The 21,808-nt window shown below is 38.8% G+C and overlaps 2 protein-coding genes across 8 annotated transcripts in view; one reads left to right on the top strand and one right to left on the bottom strand.

Annotated features, from left to right (window-relative positions):
* Positions 1 to 21,629, bottom strand: part of wdr93 (WD repeat domain 93) — a 27,487-nt gene extending 5,858 nt beyond the window's left edge. The window contains exons 1-17 of one of the 7 annotated variants that reach the window (XM_017304189.1): positions 21,540 to 21,629; positions 21,240 to 21,329; positions 20,827 to 21,028; positions 20,270 to 20,334; positions 20,071 to 20,149; positions 19,907 to 19,992; positions 19,134 to 19,218; positions 18,845 to 18,971; positions 18,581 to 18,642; positions 17,685 to 17,774; positions 17,461 to 17,592; positions 16,397 to 16,604; positions 16,246 to 16,306; positions 15,992 to 16,148; positions 15,753 to 15,854; positions 14,478 to 14,620; positions 3,934 to 4,030 (exon numbers count right to left, since the gene is read on the bottom strand). In XM_017304189.1, the coding sequence (XP_017159678.1) occupies positions 3,934 to 4,030; positions 14,478 to 14,620; positions 15,753 to 15,854; positions 15,992 to 16,148; positions 16,246 to 16,306; positions 16,397 to 16,604; positions 17,461 to 17,592; positions 17,685 to 17,774; positions 18,581 to 18,642; positions 18,845 to 18,971; positions 19,134 to 19,218; positions 19,907 to 19,992; positions 20,071 to 20,149; positions 20,270 to 20,334; positions 20,827 to 21,028; positions 21,240 to 21,317 (1,774 nt within the window). In that variant the 5' untranslated portion in view covers positions 21,318 to 21,329; positions 21,540 to 21,629. Of the gene's footprint in view, positions 1 to 3,933; positions 4,031 to 10,980; positions 11,232 to 13,395; positions 13,486 to 13,815; positions 14,621 to 15,752; positions 15,922 to 15,991; positions 16,149 to 16,245; positions 16,307 to 16,396; positions 16,605 to 17,460; positions 17,593 to 17,684; positions 17,775 to 18,580; positions 18,643 to 18,844; positions 18,972 to 19,133; positions 19,219 to 19,906; positions 19,993 to 20,070; positions 20,150 to 20,269; positions 20,335 to 20,826; positions 21,029 to 21,239; positions 21,330 to 21,539 lie in introns of those variants that run through there. The other 6 variants (XM_017304190.1, XM_008404794.2, XM_008404792.1 and 3 more) reach the window with 6 other exon arrangements.
* Positions 6,021 to 13,492, top strand: LOC103462176 (gonadotropin-releasing hormone II receptor-like). Its single transcript, XM_008404798.2, has 4 exons — positions 6,021 to 6,345; positions 7,881 to 8,469; positions 11,570 to 11,774; positions 12,978 to 13,492. Exons 2-4 carry the CDS (start codon positions 7,921 to 7,923, stop codon positions 13,490 to 13,492), a joined length of 1,269 nt encoding a protein of 422 aa, XP_008403020.1. The 5' UTR covers positions 6,021 to 6,345; positions 7,881 to 7,920.
* Positions 21,630 to 21,808: the final 179 nt, after the last annotated feature.

The following is a 21,808-nucleotide window of genomic DNA, read 5'->3' as shown; positions in this document are numbered from 1 at the left end:
TACAGGTGGCACGCCTGTAGCTCAAGGACACAGCCGCAAAGAAGAATCGCCTGCGCCCCTTTGGACGAAGGAGCCGGCGCTCCACGGACAGAGGTTCCAGCAGCGGCGGCCTGGCTCTCAGGGTGAGGCAGGTGGGAAGGAGCAATGGGGGAGGAAAGCCCCTCTGAGCACCATCACTGTTTGGAAGAACGGGATGGCTCCAAACTTCAACCAGACTGGCTACGGATACCGACTCAAGAATGCAGCCAACAAAAGTCTCCTCCTCTACATGGATGACATCAAGCTGTATGCCAAGAGTGAGCGAGACATCGACTCACTGATCCGCACCACCAGGATCTGCAGCACTGACATTGGGATGTCATTCGGACTAGAGAAGTGTGGCAGATGGTTATATCCGCCATACTGTGGATGAGAGGGAAGCTCATCCACACAGAAGGGGTCTCACTCCCAGAAGAAACAATAGCAGACATTGAGGACAGTTACAAGTACCTGGGAATACCACAAGCAARTGGCAACCTCAATGAGGTCACAAGGAAAGGAGCCAAAGCCAAATACCTCCAACGAATAAGGCAAGTCCTGAGAAACCAGCCCTATGGATCCGTGCGATAAACAGCTATGCCATACCAGTAATCAGAGACCCTGCAGGAATAACTAGCTGGCCAAAGGAGGTGATAAACACCACGAATGTTAAGACTCGGAAGCTACTAACCATGCATGGAGGGTTCCACCCCAAATCCAGCACCCTGACTAAACACGAGCCGCAAGGAAGGTCAATAAGGCAGGTGATTCCTTGAGTTTTGGTTTTCTAAATTGAGGGAACCAAACCTTTAGAGAATCCTAAAGACCTTTATTGGAAATAAAGGCCTCTTTTAGAGGATTAAGAGGCAGAGCGACCACAAAGCTGATTTGTTGGATTCTGTGAAGATGTTTGCAGGCTAAAGAGAAAATCCAACCCAATTCAGGAAGAATGGGTCTAAGTGGTTCCAGCACACAATCTCCTCCTCAGGGTGAATTGTTTGGAATAAAATGCTGAACATAAATCTTTTGTTGATAAATTACAGGCCTTAATATGTTTAATTTTTCTTTTGTGGGTTTGAATAAATAAATWAAAAAAATTATTTCTTAAAAGGATCAATYAATTAATTAATTTTATTTATAAGGGACCCTTTCATACTAARAGCAGCTCTAAGAGCTRTACCAACAATTAGCCCTCAGGTTTCTCAGACAAACTGTTCCACAAACAGGAGCCATAATACTGGATGGATAATAAATGACTAAAACTATACGATCACGTAAAAGGTTAATATAAGATCCATAAATATAAATATATATGTATAGAAAACAACAAGGAAAATGACAAAACAAACCCTAATCAATTTCTATTTGCTTTTTCTCTTTTCCTCTGTCTGAGCCTCGCGCGGTGCATCTAACCTCTGACCTCTACTCCTCAAACCTGTCCTCTAATGGACCAGATAATGTCCCTCCTACAAAACCAGCCAATGAAAAAGATCGAGAAGATCTGGAGGATCAAGAAGACAAAAAAGACCTCCATCACCTCCAGGGGACAACTGTCAGTCTCCTGTTGGGCATTTGAGCAGAAAACTATGTGAGACTGAGCTTTAACAACCTCCGCTGGTCTGCTGTCCAGTATCAGTGTAGAGGAAGAAAAGCTAAACATGCTTCGGAGCTGTGAGAAAAGAAGACTCTGAACTGTTGACGCTTGTTTCATCTGTGGACAACATGGACATTTCCTAAGGGACAATCTGGACAACTCAAAGATCCAACGGCAAAACCAGTTGGACTGACAGGAAGCCAGAGGAGAGAGACGGGGGAGGATTTGGCTGCAGYAACGCCGAGACCGAGTGGGGGAGAGGGGCGAGAAGGAAGGAACAACATGAATCCACATCAACCACTGTGAAGGACGACCTGTCTGTAATGTCCATCTAGATCACAACTTTAAATCTGACATAGCAACAAAGTGAGCAGCAAAACTTCACTCAAGTATCAAGTACTTCAACTTTTGACACCAAAGAGGACAACGTCCAGAGAAACAGCTAGTTTAGATGTTTCTGAAAGACTCTCCACTCAAAGAACTATTGGTGGTCCACTGGAGAGTAACCGAAGAGGAGAGTGAAGATTTATACTGTCCTGTTATCCTTAAATATGCATTTAAAAGAGAAAATCAACTTCAGAAATTACTTGATTTTTTATATGTTTAACTTTGACCAAAGACGATGGAATCAGATGTTGCCTGGTTGTTTATAACTTGGGTTTATTTAGAATCAAAGAGGATGAAGATCACTTTGAAACTGTTTTGTTTTAATTTGAAGTGTCGGCATTAGAATCAAATGGGGCAACATTAAAATTTTACTTAATGATTATAACATGGGTTATATTAAAATCAAAGAGGATGAGATTATATTAAATTTGAATTAGATTTTCATAGGAGGATGACCTAATATCACCTAAATTACATTTAGGATTTAAATTTACATTTACATTTAGGATTTAAAAAATTAGTGTAAAACATACATTTTCATTAACATAAGCAACGTAAAATGAAATTATTCATAATTATTGTGTTAGGGATGTTTAAGGATTGAAATGCATGCTCTTATTTTGCAGAGAAGAATTTGGGATTAAAATAATTACTTATTTAAACAATTGGAAATATTACTTAGAAAACGGTTTGGTATCTCGCTGGTACTTTACTTCCAAATACATTATTTCCAATTCATCCTTTTAAAGTTTTGTGAAAGATGGCAAAACATATAGATGACCGTCTCCGTGGCAAGGAGAGGTTGCAGGGTAACTTTTCCTACCTAACAGAGGTGAAACGATAAAGGGATGAATGGATGAATGCCAGTGGGTTTTTCATATCCTGAATATATGATTTTGTTTCATCATACAGAATAATGTTTCAATGACTGAATTAATATGTAATGTCTTAAAATGTATGGGATAATTTTTCACTTCTCACTATAAAAATTGTAGAAATGTCCTTTTAAATAAGACTCATGTTGTCTCTGCCTGGCAGAGCTTTCCATCTAGAATTGCTTCATGATTGATTATCCTACTCTGTATTGTGCATAATTCATAAATAAACCTGATTGAGTGATTTTATCTGAACAGTGCTTGGTAATAGTTTTTTCCACAACAATGGACAAAAACATTAAAGGCTCTCAAGTAAAAGGCGTGGCAGTTTTAACTAATGTTGGACCCATGAGCAACATGCTAACATTAGCATATTAGCCTGCAAAGACTTTTGTGCGTCATCTTAAAGAAAAATCAACCTGTAACCATATGTATGCGAGCATACATGACACATGAAAACATGCTGGAAGAAGCTCTGCTTCTTCCAATGTTTAAGTCCACAAATGTTCTAGAAGCTTCCCACACTTTCCTGTGCACCGCTGAGCTGAAGCATTCACTCCAGTAACAAAAATAGTCAAATCCAGTTTACTCAAAATAACGTAGTGTTGTACTTTTCTCAGGCCAAACATGTACATTACTCACATTACTTGAGTTGAATAAACAATTTAGTGAGACTTGAGTAAAGCATACAAACCTAATTTAAGTAAGAATAGGTAAGCCAAGAGACTGCGCAGAACCCTCAAGCTCCCAGGCCTCTGGTAGAGGACCGAGCTCAGAGGATGAGAGAGAGACCAAGAGAGAAGGGATATATATATACAGGCGCAGAGCTATGGTGAGGGCTCGGAGGGCGGCTGCCCCCCGGCCCGGGCCCGGATGGGTGCCCATGAGGGCCCGGGTCTGGAGGTGCCAGAGAGGAAGGAATGGTTTCAAGTCACTTTAATGTCTGATTATAGAGGGAGAAAGTGTGCCCTCGCCTGTTCAGAAAGGTGTATGTAATGTTAAAGTTACTGTCCCTCAATGGAATATATAGCAGTCAGTCCCAGTGACTGTTTGACTCACGGTTTAGCCAATGTGCTTCCTTGCTCCTCATGCAGGTGATACACGTGAAGGGCGCAGTCATTGGCCCCGCCCCCTGGCCCGGCGCTGACTTGTTCCGCTAGTGCAAGGATTCAACAAATAAAATGCAAACTTTACCTTCATCTGATAAGAGAGCTTTGAACCACATCACAACAGTCCAGTAATCCAAATAATAAGTATTAAAAGCTTAAATGGTTTACTCCCTGTGTAATAAATCTCTATAAAACTTCAAAACTATTACATTTTTTCATAATATAAAATTTTCTAATTTTAATATATTCTTTTTCAATTTCCATGATGTATGTCCTATGGTGGTTGGTAATTTGCAAATAAATATTAAAAAAATTACGCTTCATGAACTTATTGAAAGTCATGGGAGAAAACTAAGTTCTGTCCTGTTGGTAAAACGGACAACAAATTTTTAAGGTACTAACGTTTGCCTGCTCTTTAAAAGTCTGAGAGATATTGTGTTTCATTCATGGTTTACTTGATGAATGAAGCCGGAAGAAAATGGAAAACAAAACATCCTGTTTGGGTCAGTGTTCTTTTCCTTCCTGGCTGTGATTTGGCCATCATTTAATCAAAACAAATCCATCTCAACAGATCCTGCCGGCAAGGACGGAAGAAGAAAAACGAGACAGAATATTGCTCCCACAGCTCTTTGAAAGAGATTAATAATCTGCAAATTATTTTACGGTGCTGTTTTGTTTTTTAATATCAGGTGATTTATTGTTACTTTTCTTAAATTAACAGTCTAGAATTTGATTTTACGGCGCCGTCACATTCAGTGTTTGTGTACTGAGCGTAATTAAATTAAACGCTTTAGTAAATTCTTCATTAATTTAGCTAATGTCAGAAAGTTCATTACCAATGAAATGAATAAACTAAATATAAAACTGCAATCTAAAAGGAAATTATCTCCACTCCAGAGATTAACATTGGCAGGTTTACAAGTGTATTTATTTTAAATGCGTTTTAATGAGAATGATGAAAATAAAAGTACAAAAATAAAACGAGTTGGTGTAAAATGTTGAGAAAGTTTTATTCATGATTTATCTAAAATTAACCAGCCTCTTAAATGGAAACAACTGGATGCAATTTTGCGGGATGTAAGAAAACATAATAATAAAAAAAATCAACTAAGATATCAGGAAAATAATTATGGACTTGGTTCACTTTTGGGTCCAATTTGCAGATGCAAAGATGAGAAATATTCATGTTCATGTCTGCCTACTTGAGTCCAATTAATATCAGGTGAAGAAGAGTTGCACTTACTGAAACAGAAAAAAACAACAGCCTTTGAACGCGACATTGGCCATTTTTGTTGATTTATCAAACCAAAGCATAAAGGGATGAAAATGTGTGACATTAGAAAAACCTCTAAATAAAGAGGATGATTATTCATCATCCTCTTTATTTAGAGGATGATGAATAACATCATCCTCTAAATAAAGTGCTAACAGACTCCACCGTGGCCCTCGCAGGTCTGACGTTCCTCAGAGTGAACGGAGTGGAGATAAGGAATGTGTTTGGGATAAAAAGGAACGTGGATTTAATTAATCTCTGTCACATCTCCTTGAACTAAACGAGGATATCACCATGGAAACAGACCCCAGTAATTAAGCTTTGCTCAGACATGTTCAATGAGATATCATTGAACACTTGGTTGAATAGAAATGTATTTCCTGCTGCAGATTGGGAACAAAAACAAAAAAATAAATAAAACTGACAATATATTCATGTTGGTGCAATGTTTTTGAAAATGAAGTCGCCTCTCTTAAATTTCCAGAGGGATGAAAAACGTATTTCTGAAAGAAGTACATCATAAAAACCTGTATTTATGTTTTGAGGGGAAAAAACTTTTAAGGTGGAATATGTAAAAGCAAAATCAGTTTGGAAGTCAACCATTACTTAAATATGTTACATATAATCTTTGGAGAAGGGGGGAAACACATTTTCTATTATATTTTCAAAAGGAAAGTTAGGACCAAGTGATATTATTGACTTAATAGTTCCAATGGCTGCAAAAAGTATATGTAAAGCTGCTGTATTGATTAACAGGGAAAAAATGACAAGTTAATACAATAACCTCTATTGTCTTCCTTTTAAATCAGCTACTTTTGTTGCTCTCCATTTAGTATAAAAGGATTTATCCATCAGTACAAGAGAGAGAGAAAAAGAGAGAAAGAGAGATAGAGTTAGTGTGAGGAGCTGGCGTTAAGACCACTCCTCCGTAGGTGAAGCAGCTCTGATGATGGATGGATGTTCAGATAAAGGTGCAGCAGAAGCTGCAGAGGAGCTCAGAGTGACCCGCTGCGGTTCTCCAGGAGAGCGTTAGCATGTCTTTCCTCACAGATTTCCAAACATTCCTGTTTCTCACAGCCTCCGTCCACGGTAAGCTTAAGTTTTATTTCCCCTTTTCGATATTTTGTTTCTGTTTGGGATAGATTGCAAAAATGCATTCTGTGCCGTAAACATTTTTGTTTATCTGTTTTCTCATTTGCTTTAAGATTAGAAATGCTAAAAATGATCAACAGAAGCATTTCTCTGGTAGGAATTTTCTGGCGAATGAGCAATAAAATGCCATCTGTGGAGAGAGTCAGCAGTCGGTAATTGGGTGGGGGAGTACAGAAGTGGAAAAAAAATATCTTCAGGACGTTAAATGTTACACATGTAGTCTGAACTGTATGTCTGCGTCCATGTAGATATTAGTCTGGCTGCAGTGATATGTTTGTACGTAGATCTGCATGTAGTAACACACAGTGGGATAATGTTACAATTCAAAATAAAGCAACCCAGTTGTTTTAAAAATCATCAGATGAAAAAGCGAGTTAGCATTAGCCCAGCTTTAAAATATCTGATGTAGTTTTTTTTTTGTTTATGGCATTTTTAAAATTTATTTCATCATGCAATTTCTCGATGCTGAATGTAACCTGGCCTCTAAGAGCCAATAAGCTCACAGTATTTTCTATAACAAATTTATTCAACTCGCCGACACACAGTAAGATGTGATTTTGGAGCTGAAGGAAAATGAAACATGGTTCTCAAAATGCTTAATAAAAAAAATAAAATCTAGAAAGTGTTTCCTGCATGTGCACTCAGCTCAAGAAAGCAAATAGATAAAACCTCTTGGAGTATTTCTACCTGATAAGGTTTTTCTCCATGTTTCACATCTCAGTTTTATAAACTTTTCTGTGTGGACATTTATTTTCTTTTCTTTTATTTGTTTTTCATTTAGTAAAGTTATTGAAATAAATTTGCTACATTCCAATCTGTGTTTAAAATTTTACATGTTCAACAAAATTGGTGTGACGTGAATCTAATTTGTTCACTCATGTAAGAGCAGGTTTGTGATTAAAGCATAAACTCCCATCTGTTCCAACAAAGTGGTGTGTCAGCACTTCCCCTGACAACCACAGCTAAGCTGTTGGCAACAACTGTCACATGGTGAAGAGGCTGCGGCTAATCAATGACTACATTAGTTGATGATTATCTTGATAAATGATTAATCACTATTAATTAATTGTAAATCATGGCTAATGATTAATCAGATTAGCCATGATTAATCGTGATTTTTCAGATTAATCGTGATTAATCATGGCTAATTGCTATTAATTGTGATTAATCACTATTAATTGTGATGAATCATAATTAATCGTTTATGTAATAATTCTATTTAGAAGCTAGAACTCTTGATTAAGGTAAATAATTATAATGACCAACGTTTAATATTATATAAAAATCAATTTTTATATTGTATGGCCTCCAAAGTGTCCCAGTTTGGTCCTTTCTGCTAATGCATACCATTTACTCCTCGTGTCTCCCCTTCAGTAGTTATTCATGGCATGTTTGTGGCTTTGTGTGGACAAGCTTCCTGCTCCTCCACTGGTACCTGTGCTGAATCCCTCTTTTTATCTTTCTCGTTGCAGACAACGGGCAAAATGCTTCCTCCTCCCAAACGTACAGGAAATGAACTCCATTCCGTGTGAGTCCACAGTGACCATGCGTGACTCAGTGGTGGACCTCCACGTCAACGTCACCTCCAACTGCTCTTTGGCCGCTTCCAACCTGACAGCCGCGGAGGACGTCCCGCAGCTCCCCACCTTCACCACAGCGGCCAAAATAAGAGTCATCATCACGTTCATCCTGTGTGGCACGTCGGCCTTCTGCAACCTGGCCGTGCTGTGGGCGGCTCACAGGGACGGGAAGCGGAAATCCCACGTCAGGGTGCTGATCATCAACCTAACCGTGGCCGATCTGCTGGTGACCTTCGTGGTGATGCCTGTGGACGCGGCGTGGAACATCACCGTCCAGTGGCTCGCTGGGGACTTTGCATGCAGGCTGCTGATGTTTCTGAAGCTGCTGGCCATGTACTCCTGCGCTTTCGTCACCGTGGTGATCAGCCTGGACAGGCAGGCCGCCATCCTCAACCCTCTGGCGATCAACAAGGCCCGGATGAGGAACAAAATCATGCTGGCGGTAGCGTGGGGAATGAGTGTGGTGCTTTCGATCCCTCAGGTAAGGTCAGTCGTGCTTGGAAGGCAACATGACCAAGAGGTCAGGTCTGATGTCAGCGCTCATGTATTTTTAGACGCACCGTTTAGTTACTTCACTCTCAGAAAGCCAAATATGTCTAAAGGTGTTTTGGTTTTACTGTGCATGTCGGGCTGGAACTGTCGATAGTTTTAGTAACCGATTATTCAGACGATTAATTGATTAATCGGATGGAAAACAAATATTGGCCCATTCTGCAGATAGTTCTTTTAACCACTTGTGGCTTTTTTATGTAAAATATTAGAAATACTAGATGCAAATAAACAAATAGTTCACCATCTTTAAAAAAAATGCAATAACATAGCATCCCTTTAGCGTATGCTTCTGATCATTTGTAGATTCATTGATTCATTTTTGCATTAAATGATTTATAGTTGGATAGCAAAATGTGCTTAATAGGAGATTTTGTATTTTATAGAATTTGAACAAGATAACACTGCGACAGACTGACGACCTGTGCAGGGTGACCCCCGCCTCTCGCCTGGAACGTTAGCTGGAGATAGGCACCAGCAACCCTCGCGACCCCAATAGGGACAAGGGTGTAAAGAAAATAGATGGATGGATGAACAAGATAACAACACAACTGGTCTCCTTGAGTAGTTCTGGTTAAAAAATATTTACAGACAACAATTTAAATCTTAAATGCAAATTTAAGTGTGGTTTATACAGTTTTGGTTTAATTACTGTTTTGAGAGTGTTGTTCTTTTTTGAGTCTTTATACTGTAGTTAATGATTAATCTAAATTAGTTGATAATTATTTCAATAATTAATAATTTCAGGCCTATGTGCATGTGATTTAAAGATTTCCATTTGAGCTAATCTTTAACCACCTTCTAACTACCAAACCAAATCCTATGTGTTCAGGTAACCAGTGGTTAGTTATCGATGGAAGTCTGTACTAACCGCGCTTTATCTGCATTAGTTATCAGCATCGGACCAATAAATTTCAGCTTACCGACAAAGGAAGTGCCTTGAAAAAATGTTAAAAACTTTTTTTGCACAAACTTCAATCCATTTTATAGAACTACAATAGAGATTTTATATAACAGAACAACACAAAGCAGCATGCAGCAAAAAGGAAACCGTTTTCAAATGTTACAACTGAAATCGGAAACGTGTGACGTCCGTTTGTAAATGAGACATGCACACCCAGAAAAGTTGTTTCTTTTCGACACTCTTCCGCAAAGGCCGTATTGGTACGGGACATGACTTAAACCCGTCACAAAGTTTGGTATCAGGCTCCATCTTTAAATGAGCTGAATACAAATGCATGCCACACCTTTCAGATCTTTTTTTGAAAAATGCTCAAAAAACATGTAACCCTTTCACCACGCTGAAGCTGKGAAACTTTGTATTGTTGTGGTGCATAAAATTATTTTGAGGGTAAGCAAACTTTTTCAAGGAAACACAAATCAGTTTCAGTTCAATTATTCTAAGCATCCAGAAAATGAAAGCGCTAGAGGAGGCATTAAAGCTATAGAGCATAATATATTTTAGAGTTTTACAATAAACTAATGGGAGTATAAATCTAAAAACAGCTGATTAGCTCACAATACAAATTTTAGAGTGTAGAGCAAGAATGAGAAGGATTATCCTGGAGTAAAATAACAGATATGAAAGTTGTGATTCTTAGCAAAGTTGCATTCCTAATGATGTTCACTCTTGATGTCAAATGATATAACTCTGAACAGAAGATCCCCAAAGTCACAGAAACAGCATATCATGCTCCAGTTAGCATGTGAAATGTCAAAGCTGATGACTGCCAAAAAAGAAAAAAAGAAAGAAAGAAAAAACCCTGAAGATGTTTGGCTTTTTGAAAGTTGAGAATCTTTTCTTTCTGAAATGACATGTCAGCACAACCTGGACCTACAAAGCGCCATCTGAATAAATTACAAGATCTTGGAACAGTTTCCTTTGAGCAGATGTCACAGAAGCAGAAATTATTAGCCAGCATATCAATGCAAACTTCTCATTTCAAGCCAAGCGTTGTGTTTGATTTTGCAGTGATATTCTCTGAAGGTATCTTCAGAGTTATACTTAAACAATGTTCCAAATCTCATTGCTTAGCAGCGATAAAGTACAAAAATAAATAAATAAAAAATCTCCCCAAACTGTTCTGGTCAACTTGTTGAGTAGTTCTGTTCAGAAAAGCATGTTCCTGTGTTAGAATGTCCCAGTCAAAGCCTAGACCAAAATCGGGCAAGACTCAAAAATAGTTTTTCAAAGACTCAGACAGGAAATTTGTCTGAGTTTAAACTATTTGGGTAAAAGAAATTCAGTCTCTAGATGTATAAATCTGACAGACATCAAAACACAGTGAAAGGTAGATTAAGTATTAAGTCATGGAAGGCTGAAATCACCCTAAGCTGTTCAGTGTTTGCTTGTTAAAAAAGACCTCTCACATTTAATTCCAATAAAATAAATACATTTATGTTGTCCAAAAAAAAGATGAAAAGCATGAATAAATCTGCAGGATACTGTAAAATGTCCATTCTTGAGTTTATATGAGGTAAACAAACCAAACCACGGCCTCTCCCAACTTTATGGCTGGTATGATTCATAGTGAGGAGCTAAGGGGTGTTAGACTGCCGTTGGGTTATGCCATGAAAATGAGAGGAAAGTTGCACCCTGCTACTTTTCCCACACAGATTCACCCTGCCTGTGGAGATTTCACAGTAGTGACTGTTAGCATAAATCCTCGGGTTGCGCCACTTTTTCATTTAGCCTTGAAAAACACTACAAAAAGTGAAGCGAAGTGTGTCAAGGGTGAGGGAGTAGGAAAACAATCTGTCACAGAGAAATAAAATCATTTAAGAAGACAATGATCCATGTTGGACTTGGCAGCAGATAGTTGCAGTACGAGCTGCAACTATTTTACACACCAGTTATGGAAGTTCCTATCAATCCACACAACCTTTGAGCTTCTTGGTGAGACAGATCTCACTCCTGTTTGCCCAGGCGAAGCATGTGAACACAACAGTGAATTATGAAATTAGAAAACAATTTTAAAAAACATAATGCCGGACTGGTCATTTCAACCGACTAAAATGACTTTCCTCCTCAGATCTTCCTGTTTCACAATGTGACCATCGTCCATCCTGAGAAGTTCACCCAGTGCACCACGTGGGGAAGCTTTGCCACGCGTTGGCACGAGACGGCTTACAACATGTTCACCTTTTTCTGCCTGTTCCTGCTGCCGCTGGTCATCATGATCACCTGCTACGCCAGGATCTTCCACGAGATCTCCAAACGGCTGAAAAAGGACAACCGTAAGTCTGATCTTGAGTGAATCGGTTTGTCTCGCTACGTTCCCAAAAAAAGATAGCACCGGCAGCGCTTTCTGCAAGGGAGCTGACACGGCTCTAGCATGATGAAGGAAAAGGATGAATTCATCTGAGGAGATGTGGAGCAGCCGAGGAAGAACGTAAAGCATGAAAACTGAGGGAGGGGAGACGGTTAACACAAACGGAGCTGAACTTAGGCTACGATCCACTTCCCAGTCGGAAAAATCTACTGGAACGCCCTCCAAAGTCAGGGAGCAACTCCTACTACTCCCAATTACTACTTGTAAGGCATATTTGGCTGCTCCTCGCATAAACAGTAGTAGTGAAATGTGGCAGAGACTTGTTTATTTTACGGAATATACGAGAGCGAAATTACTGGAAGCAAAGCTTAGAATTACTTTGCTTAGACTCAAAAGGAGCTACAAACCGAGGGGAAATGACTAACGCAGCTTTAGGAAAATCTATTTAATTGCACTAAAAACAGAGCAACAAAAGAAATGAACTAAAATGGCAACATCTTTCTAACAATAATGAACAGAAAAATTAACTGAATATAACCTATAGAACATAAATGAACAAGGAAATGATCAAAACCCAAACAACCACTATCCTAATAAACAGACTGGATGCAAATTACCTGCTTTTATTCTCTAACTTACTTGATGGGTAAGATGAACAATTTCACGAGGTTTTGTTCATGTAGAGCAGCAGAGAGTAAGGAGGGGTGTACATGAGCATGATTAACAACTTTAAGACCCTCCTCCTGGCTCTGATTGTTTGTTTCTAGTTGGTACTGGGTGCACTGGGAGAAGGAAGAGGAGCTCGATTTTTTCTTCTTTTTTTTGCAGATTATCTGTTTCAGGACTGGGCGATTATACGAACAGTTTTAACAAATATGTAAAAAAAAACAACAACCATTATTTATGAAAGTTATATATTCCCTTTGCAGCTTTGAGGCCTCAATTCTAAATTGGTTTGTTGCTGAAAATGTGCAGCATAAATAAAATTACTTTAGTTTATCTCTACAAAGTAAAGCGTAGCTCTCATTTCATCACTGCACCACTCCTGAAAAATAACCTTATGACCTGCTCATAGAACAAACAATCATCTTTTTTTTTGTTCAACAAATCTTACACCACAGTAAACCTGTCTGTCTCATTCTAAACCTCCAGTCTCGTCTCTCCCCAGTGCCCACCAGCGGAGTACATCTGAGGTGCTCCAAAAACAACATTCCCAAGGCCCGGATGAGAACGTTAAAAATGAGCGTCGTGATCGTCTCGTCTTTCATCGTCTGCTGGACTCCGTACTACCTGCTGGGCCTCTGGTACTGGTTCTTTCCCGACCACCTGGAGGACAAGGTGTCCCACTCGCTGACGCACATCCTGTTCATCTTCGGGCTGGTAAACGCCTGCCTCGACCCGCTAATCTACGGCCTGTTCACCATCCACTTCAGGAAGGGGCTCCGGAGGTACTACCCCAACGCCGCCTCCGCCGGCGACGCGGAGAACACCACCGTCTTAACCGGATCGTTCATGTCGCCGGCCCTCTCGCTGTCTCTGAGGAGAGAGTTGAGGCGCCTCAGCCAGGAAAAGATGGTGCTTTGCGGCGACAGCCACAGGAAAGCAGAGCCTCCCTCGCTAAGCAGCAGCTGTCTGGCAGAGGACAGAGATCTCCAGCAGTCCAGTCCAGAGAGCATCTTGTGAGAAACATGATGAGAAGCAGGGCTGGGTGATAAATCGATTTCATCAACTAGTCACATTTTTTCTTTTTGAAGACTGGATTCCCCCCCCCGACTCCCCACCAATGCATTCGTTGGGTTTCTATAGTTCAAAGTGATGTCTGCGGCGCCACCTTGTTTCGATTTATGTGGCTTCTATTTATTTGGACTTTGAGTTCAGGTCAGCTCTACGACAAAATATAAAGGTCAAGCTAAACTGTATTTTTTAACTTGAATAAAGTGTTACATTTATGGAATACAGTCGTAGTAATAAGAAAATAAAGTCATGTGACAATAAAGTCGAAATGATACAAGATTAAAATCTTTTTATCAGAGCAAAGTTGCAATATTAGGATAACAAAGCCGTCATTTTCCGAGTACTCCACCACAAAAATTAACAAAAAATGTATTACTGAAGCTATTTCTTTTTAAGTGACTTTTTTCTCATATTTTTAAGATGTTTTTCTGGTAAAATTGCGTCTTTATTCTGCCAGTACTATTCTGCTATCTTTTCTTAATTAGACAAGCAATCTCGTAACTCCGTCATTCAACTCACAGAAAGGATGATGGAAATAAAAGTCACTTTTTGAAAATATTTCCTGTCATTTGAGATTTCTTTTTGTAGAGAATAGAGCACAAAAGAAAAATCTAACATCAGGAATTGAATCTTGCGTGAAAAAAAATAAATCAGTTTTTATTTTTAAGCCGCATCGCCCAGCCCTGATACTAAACACGAAGCAAAGCTTCAGGATGCAGTCTTTTTTTTTTCAGCTGTTTTATTCTTAAAAAAGAAATTTCATGAAAGTGAGCAGCGTTTTGCAAATTCTAATCTGTCAGTAGCTACAAATGAAATGCATCCACTGTGTCTGACTCAGACTAGCTGCTGGCTCATGTGCTGCTACTGAGTTCAAACAAGTGCTGAGAACAGCGAAACAGAAGTAGGTGGCTCTGAAGAAATAAAAATGTCATACTTCACATCCTATTAGTAGCTCATTTGTTGACGTTATTGTGATGTTTGTGGCTCCGATGTGCGTGCTGCAACACCGACTCGGTTTCCTGCATCTTTCCCCATGTTTGTTCAAGAGCTTTGTTCCTTTCTTCCACAGACTGCGCTCTGCGGAGAAAAACAGGAGAAAGCAGCTACAGCGTAAATATGTGACGTGCCTGTTGTTTGATCTGATTCATTCTGGGAATAAAATCTGTAAGCATATAGAGTTGCACATTGCAATGTTGCAATGTTTGCCTTTTTACAGGGTCCTTCTCGTTTTTTGTTTTTTTTGGCACACTTTAATGTTTCAGACCATCAAATGATTGTAAAATCAAAGATAAACTAGACCAACATTTCTTTTCTTCGCTAAAATGTATTCAAACCAACTTGACTCTATGTGAAGAAATCACCCCCTTGTTAAATTGACCTGTTCAAAGTGACTTAAATAGCCCCTATCAACATGAAATAGACGAAAAGATCTAAAGAAAAAAAAAATCAAGAGCAGATGAGAAACAAAGTCTACATACGACTTTGTTGAGGGTTATAAAGTCGTTTTTAAGGCTTTGGGATTCCATCAAATCACACGGAAAGTCATGATCCACAAAGAAACCAGAAAGCAGGGGTAAGCCTTCAGACCAAAATTACTCTGTAAGTACATCAACGTCTCACTCATAAGGCCAGACAGCTTGCAAGCCTCACTTTCCGCACTAAAGTCAGCATTTATGATGATTCAGTAATAAGAAAGAGTGACTGGGCAGAAACGGCACATATAGGAGAGTCATAAGTGAAAACCACAAAAAAAGAACCCAAAGGTCCCTCTGATATTTGCCAAGAACATCTTGATGATTTTTGAGAAAACATTCTGTGGAGGCAAACAAACTTTTCTTTTTTTTTTGAAGGTGTTCATTCCATTACATCTGCCATAAATTTATGGAAACAGGAGTTCTGCTTTCAACCAGAAAATCCCGAATGAAAAACATCCAGCCGTCAAGTGAAGCTCAAACCCACTTTGGTCATGCAGCAGGACAAATATTCAAACCACACCAGCAAGCATGAATGCTTAGGAGTGGCCTAGTCCAAAAACAAGAGCGTCAATTTTAAGAAGACACTCCAAAGTGTTTAAATATAGACGGAGTGAAACACAATTACCAAGCAGCGATGATATGAAATGTGGTCAAGTCCCAAACGTCAACTGAAAATGATTCAATTTAGATCAACGGTGACGATCGACAAATCAGCCACCGTCTGGAGACCTAACCTTTGCTCAAGATAGATGTTGCAGATTTCCTCCAGGGTACCATGGTGAAATGCTGCTGGCTGTCTGGGACAATCGATGTGAGGCTTAATGATGTCAGACTGACTGAAATAGAAGACAAAGAGCTGACTCTGGTTTTGGCTCTCCAACAGATCACTGGTTTCCTGGTCACCTGGCAGACAGATGAAAGCCTTCAGCTGCAGGAATGAGTCTTAGGCAAAACGCAGGGTCGTAATAATCACCTCGTATGAACAGCGCTCGCTGTTCGGCGTTTAGCGTGTAAACGGGATTGTAGAGTGAAGCAGTTTGGTGGGATGTCGGAAGAGTCAGGTAGCACACAGTTTCTCTGTTGATGGCTGCTGTCAGGAACATTTTCCCACTTCTTTGCATGATAAGTGACTAGAAAAATAGAAGCAGTACATGGATACAGCAGACCGGAATAATACTGGTTGAAAAACGGTGCATTTTTGTCATCCGACATATCATGTGTTCCTACCACAGCCTGCAGGAAAGGCACAGATATAGCAACAGTCGGGAGATCCCTGCTGTCTTTTGGTCTGTAATATTAAATTGAAAATAAATGTGTCAACACAGCACATTTATTTTGTTTCGAAAGGAAAGTGTTAAATCTGTAAAATTTACATAACCTTTCAAAGAGCTGGACGGTGCTGGACCGCATGCCTAGTCCTGCAGTCACTATGTAAACCTCTCCGTTTTTACACGACACCAGCATACCGACCGGTTCTGTACCCACGATGTCACAGTCCTGAGCAGGAACAGACCAGTTATCAACAAACTGTATCCTGGAGAAGGTGATGGTTTTTCCTGGTACCAGAACAATGGAGACCGGGGATCCTAGTGGGAAGACAAGACAAAGTAAGAATTAAATATTTTACTAACTACAGTCCCCAATCCTTACTTTTTTTACTCTTAAATAAGCATATATAACAAAATGTGAATCATCAGACCAAGAAGCAAAACCTCTTGAGTCATTCAGAAAATATTAACCAGGGTAGGGATAGGGATAGGGCTATAGGGTTAGGTTTGAGAATTTTCACTCAAGGTAAATTCTCAGTTTTCTTTTAACTGTAAAGGCAATCAAGTAAGTAAGTTGATTAAAACTTATGGTGGAATCCTAGGACGTACTACAAAATAAAAAATAACTAAAATTAAGAGGATGAAGCTATAAAATGATGAAAATACAGTGATAATATTATGAGAATAAACTTGAATGGGAATAAAGTCATAATATTACAAGAATAAACTCATAACATTATAACTTTATTCTCTTACTGTTATAGCTTTGTACTAATATGATTTATTCCCCCAGTATTATGACTTTATTCTTGCTATTTTCTTATTTAAATTTTTTCTTAGCATGGCTCTAATTCTCTGTCGTAAAAACTAAACAACCTTTATACCAAAATTCGATGACTGACAGCATCAAATGTTTTTCTGAAATTCAAAAATAAGGCTTAAATCATGCCGCATTAAACTAACAGAAGTTTGTCACGTGTCAATAAAATGACAGATGTCTGAGTTTAGCTCTAAAGCTAAAGATGACTGGATGTGACAACTTCACTTCCAACGAGAAAAGCTATTTCTGAAAAGAACAAAAAAAACAAAAAAAAAACAAAAAAAAACATAATTTTCTCCAGTCTACCAGGTGAATAAATCATATTCTTAGAGATTCTCTGTAAGGTTTGCTCACGAGATTGTCTGCTCCAGACGCACACCGTAGCATCCTCAAGCCCGAGAGCGATTAAGTAAGTACATCTGCTGACAGCTGAGCAGAGGATTTCCTTTGCATTTGGCAACAGTATTTCTGGCACGGGTGCCACATCTGCTTCAACAATAAACAAACAAAAAACAAGTGTTTGTTACAACAAGGTGTACAGATTCTGAATATTTAAAATAAATAATTAGATGTTCTTCCTGATTTGATCTTTGGGTTTTTTTGCAGCAAATACTGAAGGAGGCTAGTGGATCCGCTCCACCACACAGCGACAGCCACAGGGAGTCCTGCTGAGAAAAACGATATGTTTGCTTCAATTTGGTGTTTTAATAATAGATGCATTCATGATAATTTTTTATAGGCTTTTGTTAATTGATGTGATTTTTCTTCAGGATAGAATAAAAATAAAAAGGTCTAAAATCATACATACATGCACTTTAACTACATTGAAGGTAAATGTTCCTTAGCACGTTGCAAAGAACTGCATCGGTGAAACAGGTTGCTTCAACGTCAACCCTATACAAAAATGTTGACACTTTTCTTAGAAGCTTGGTTCACATTAATAAACCAACTAATTTAAATAAAATTAGGGAGCGCAGTCAAATGTTCAAATATTCTAAAATAATAGCAGCTTGATATAACTACAAAAAACAAAAACTGGAGGATGTTCAAACACGGATTCAGGTCCTGTACCTGTATCTTGGCTGCTTTGCAACTTGCATTGTAAGATTTTATTCGGGGTGTTTTTGTAGATATTTGACCTTGCATTAATTATTTGCTATTTAGTTTAGAAAAAATGAAAACTTGTGCACCACTCCTGCTTCTAAAATCAAATATCTAGCATCATTATTAAATTGATTATTAATATTAGTTCAATTTTACTTATCAGAAAAATAACAATGTGTTCAAAATTCACTAACAACGGCCAACACCAACGTTAACGATTAATAATTGACAGAGCCGCAAAAAGAATAGAACTGATATGACATGACATGCACAAAATAATGAGTGCATGTGAATGTCTCTGTTTAGTTTTGCATAAATCACAGTATTCAGCTATTACAGAATGCAACAAAGTGCCCTTTGAATTCCAAACCTGGGTTTGCTTTACTGTCACCAGTTGGCCCATCGCAAGGCAGGAGAAAGTGCTGAGTGCAACTGGTGGAAGAGACAATGCAGAACAAGACGATCGTTAGAGTCTCGAGGCTTACGGCCCAATGAAAATGACACAAAAGCATAAAAAAAGCTGCTTGTGCGCAGCAGCCTTTAAAATGTGTTTAATATGTTTTAAATTTAAACCAGCCTTACAAAAGAGAGAAGCAGTCTGCATCTAATCGCATTAGTGTCAATCTATACGCACCTCGGGCTTTCATGTGTCTTCTTTGTTGTTGCAGCATCTGAACTGAAGGAGGATTGGTCCTTGTGAAGACCGCTGCTCCTGATTATATCGACAGTCAAACAGTGTGTCAAAAAGTCCAATGGCTTTCCTGCAAATCAGCAAAGAACTTGTAAGATGTACAAATTAGTCGCATAAATCCGAAAGAACAGATGTGGATCAAAGTTCTAATGAGTAAAAACATTTTATTTATATATATATATATATATATATACACACACACGCACACGCACACATTTTTTTATTTTTTCACCTGTTGGAAGTGTAGGTGGAGAGATTTTCATCATCAGTGTAAAAGGAGACCATTTCATGCCCGATCCTTCGGTTACATTTTCATCCTGAGGATTTGATAAAGTGACTGAAAAGTGTGACTTCTTTTACCGATAATAGTCACATGGCGCCCATTCTACCAATGTCTCTAAAACAGTAGAAGGTTGATTTAGTAACAAAAAATGGAGAATGTTCAAATAAAGGTCCTACACCTATGTTTCTTGGATGCTTTATAGACCTTAGGTTAATCTAGAATGATGTTTGCATTTTCTGCATTAACCTGGAGTAAATTCTGACCCACACACTCACTAAGGGGCCGCGACCATGACAGAAATATTAAGTTGTGTGTCATCTGCATAGAAATGGTGAGAGATTTCGTAATGCTGCCCAGTTTAGGCCAGGAGGAGAACGTCGGATGAAAGCATCTCGACAATAGAGCTCTGTGGAACCTCGTACAGGATCTCATCCACCAAAACCAATGCAGAAGTTAATCACTGTTAAGACATATTGTTTAAATGTTTCACCAATGCTGTCTCAGTGATCAATAAGAACTGAAGAACTTCTTTTGTTTCTTGTACATCTATTGATAAAGTGTCAGAAGAGCGTTGGTTAGATATTGAGGTATCCAGATAAGACTTTTTAAGAAGTTTAATAGTTGCTTTTCTCACAACAAAGGAGAATTACATACGCACCATGTATAAAGAGTTTGCAGTTTACCTAACATAGCCAACGTCAGAACAGATCACTGGTCTTTACCTTTTTTTGTGATGACACCGTCTCTAGCTCTCTCAGCCATTGCTCTACAGGAAACTGGTAGACCTCTAGCCACACTACGCCATTGCCTGCAAAGATGAATGAAATCAGCAGTTTAATGTAAAGGTCTAATCATACGAGTTTGTGCTATGAAAGAAGTTACTTACAGCTTATTGATGCAGCTCCGTAATGCCCACCTTCATGTAGGTCAAACATCAGAAAAATGCTTCTTACAGTGACATCTTCCTATTTGACAAATGATTTATTCTTATTAACTTGGTTTTGCTTAAGTAGTATAAAAGAACTTTGTCCTAAAAGAAGCCAGCAAACAACAAAATGATAGCTAGCTGGAAGTAATATACCCACCATTGCGTTGATAATACTGAGAAGATGAACGGCGTCTGAGTGAAAACCAAACACTCTGGCAACACCTGGAAATTAAACACATAGATATTGACTTCCAGATGACACAAAAAAACCAAAGAAAACTTTAAGATTCTTATGAAACTCTCAGTACATGTGCTATCTTTAAGGAATATATTAATTTGACGAAAACGCTCTGCTACAATGTCTAGTAAAATTATAGCTGTTTTTTCATATTTTGTTATACCACAACACAAACTTCAATGCATTTTACAAACAGACCCATGTAAGGCATTGTAAGGGATTTTATTTATGGGAACTAAACACAGATACAAACTCTCTTATCTGTAAAAGACATTAAAAACCCAGGTTCTGTTTACTTTCCACTTTTGGAATTGCATACTTTCTGTTTGTTTATCGCATTACGTTGACTGTGTTAGTAATGCCAGAAAAAAGAAAAATACTAAGAAGTGTGGATACTTTTTTGCAAGGTACCACAACTGATAAGGAGGAATAGACATTTTTAGCATTAGATTAGTGGCAGGTCTGTGGGACTCTACCCATGTCATCCACGGTCCCAAGCAGATAGGTCATCTCAGCCATTCTGGTCATCTGGATGAAGATCAATTCCAGTTGTGGTTGAAGCCATTCTGCAACCCGGGTGAAAGAGGAAGCGCACCACACAGAGAGGCCCTGGCTGTGAGCCAAGCCTAGAAATCTGCCGTCTGCTGTGCATGTCAGACAGTTGGTGTTCTCTGGAAGCTGACGCAAAAGGCACAATTGGAAAGTATTGAAAAGCTTGCTTAAATTTGTCTAACAGAATAGAAAGCATGTCCTATTTGTGAGCTTTAATGCCTTTTTAATACAGACATTAGAACAAACGTAAAAAATGACATCCTTACTTGATTTGCTGTGTAATGCAGCTTATAGGTTTCGATCTTAATCAATAATATTGATTCATACTGTACTCTACCTGCGCCACATCGGTCAGTTCTAGAACAGGGACCTGTACAGGCTCTGGTTTGGCGTCCTCTTTGCCAGCTCCTAGCATGTCTGCTGTATCCTAAGCATTCAGTACATAAAATAATTATTTTTGCATTATAGGTTTACACACACCGCATATTAAGCTAATTTACTTTTGACGCTCAAGAAAATCAAACTGGACAACTTGATAGGCTTCGAACATCATAGCAACGGTTAGGTCGGTAATAATAGCATGACTAGGCTTGAAGCTGTTTGACATTATATAAATATGTTTTTATATTAGTTTTACCTTTATTTTTTGGAAATTTCCGTGAATAGCACCGTCAAGCAGTTGTCATGACAACCCAGGACAAACAGAAGTCACGTGCCTATTTATGACCGAGCCTGCGCACCCGGATGATAATGCTTACTATTTTGAGCCGTAAAATGTATTTCTGGAGCTGAATTTAGAAATCGGAATTTCGATTCGTTTCGAAGATTCGGATCATTTGGCCAAAAGGGTAACCTAAAAAATTATTGCATTTGATAAACACAGTAAAATAAATAAATAAAAAGAAA

This window comes from Poecilia reticulata, linkage group LG3 (genome assembly GCF_000633615.1).
Source record: "Poecilia reticulata strain Guanapo linkage group LG3, Guppy_female_1.0+MT, whole genome shotgun sequence".
In the NCBI taxonomy this organism is placed as follows: Eukaryota; Metazoa; Chordata; class Actinopteri; order Cyprinodontiformes; family Poeciliidae; genus Poecilia; species Poecilia reticulata.
This window is presented reverse-complemented; position numbering and strand designations above follow the sequence as displayed.

Bases quoted from the DNA above. Each gene is read 5' to 3' on its own strand.
- LOC103462176 (XM_008404798.2), top strand. From the start codon at position 7,921: ATGAACTCCATTCCGTGTGAGTCCACAGTGACCATGCGTGACTCAGTG. The intron at 8,470-11,569 runs GTAAGGTCAGTC...TTTCCTCCTCAG, and splicing joins TGGTGCTTTCGATCCCTCAG to ATCTTCCTGTTTCACAATGT. The intron at 11,775-12,977 runs GTAAGTCTGATC...GTCTCTCCCCAG, and splicing joins ACGGCTGAAAAAGGACAACC to TGCCCACCAGCGGAGTACAT.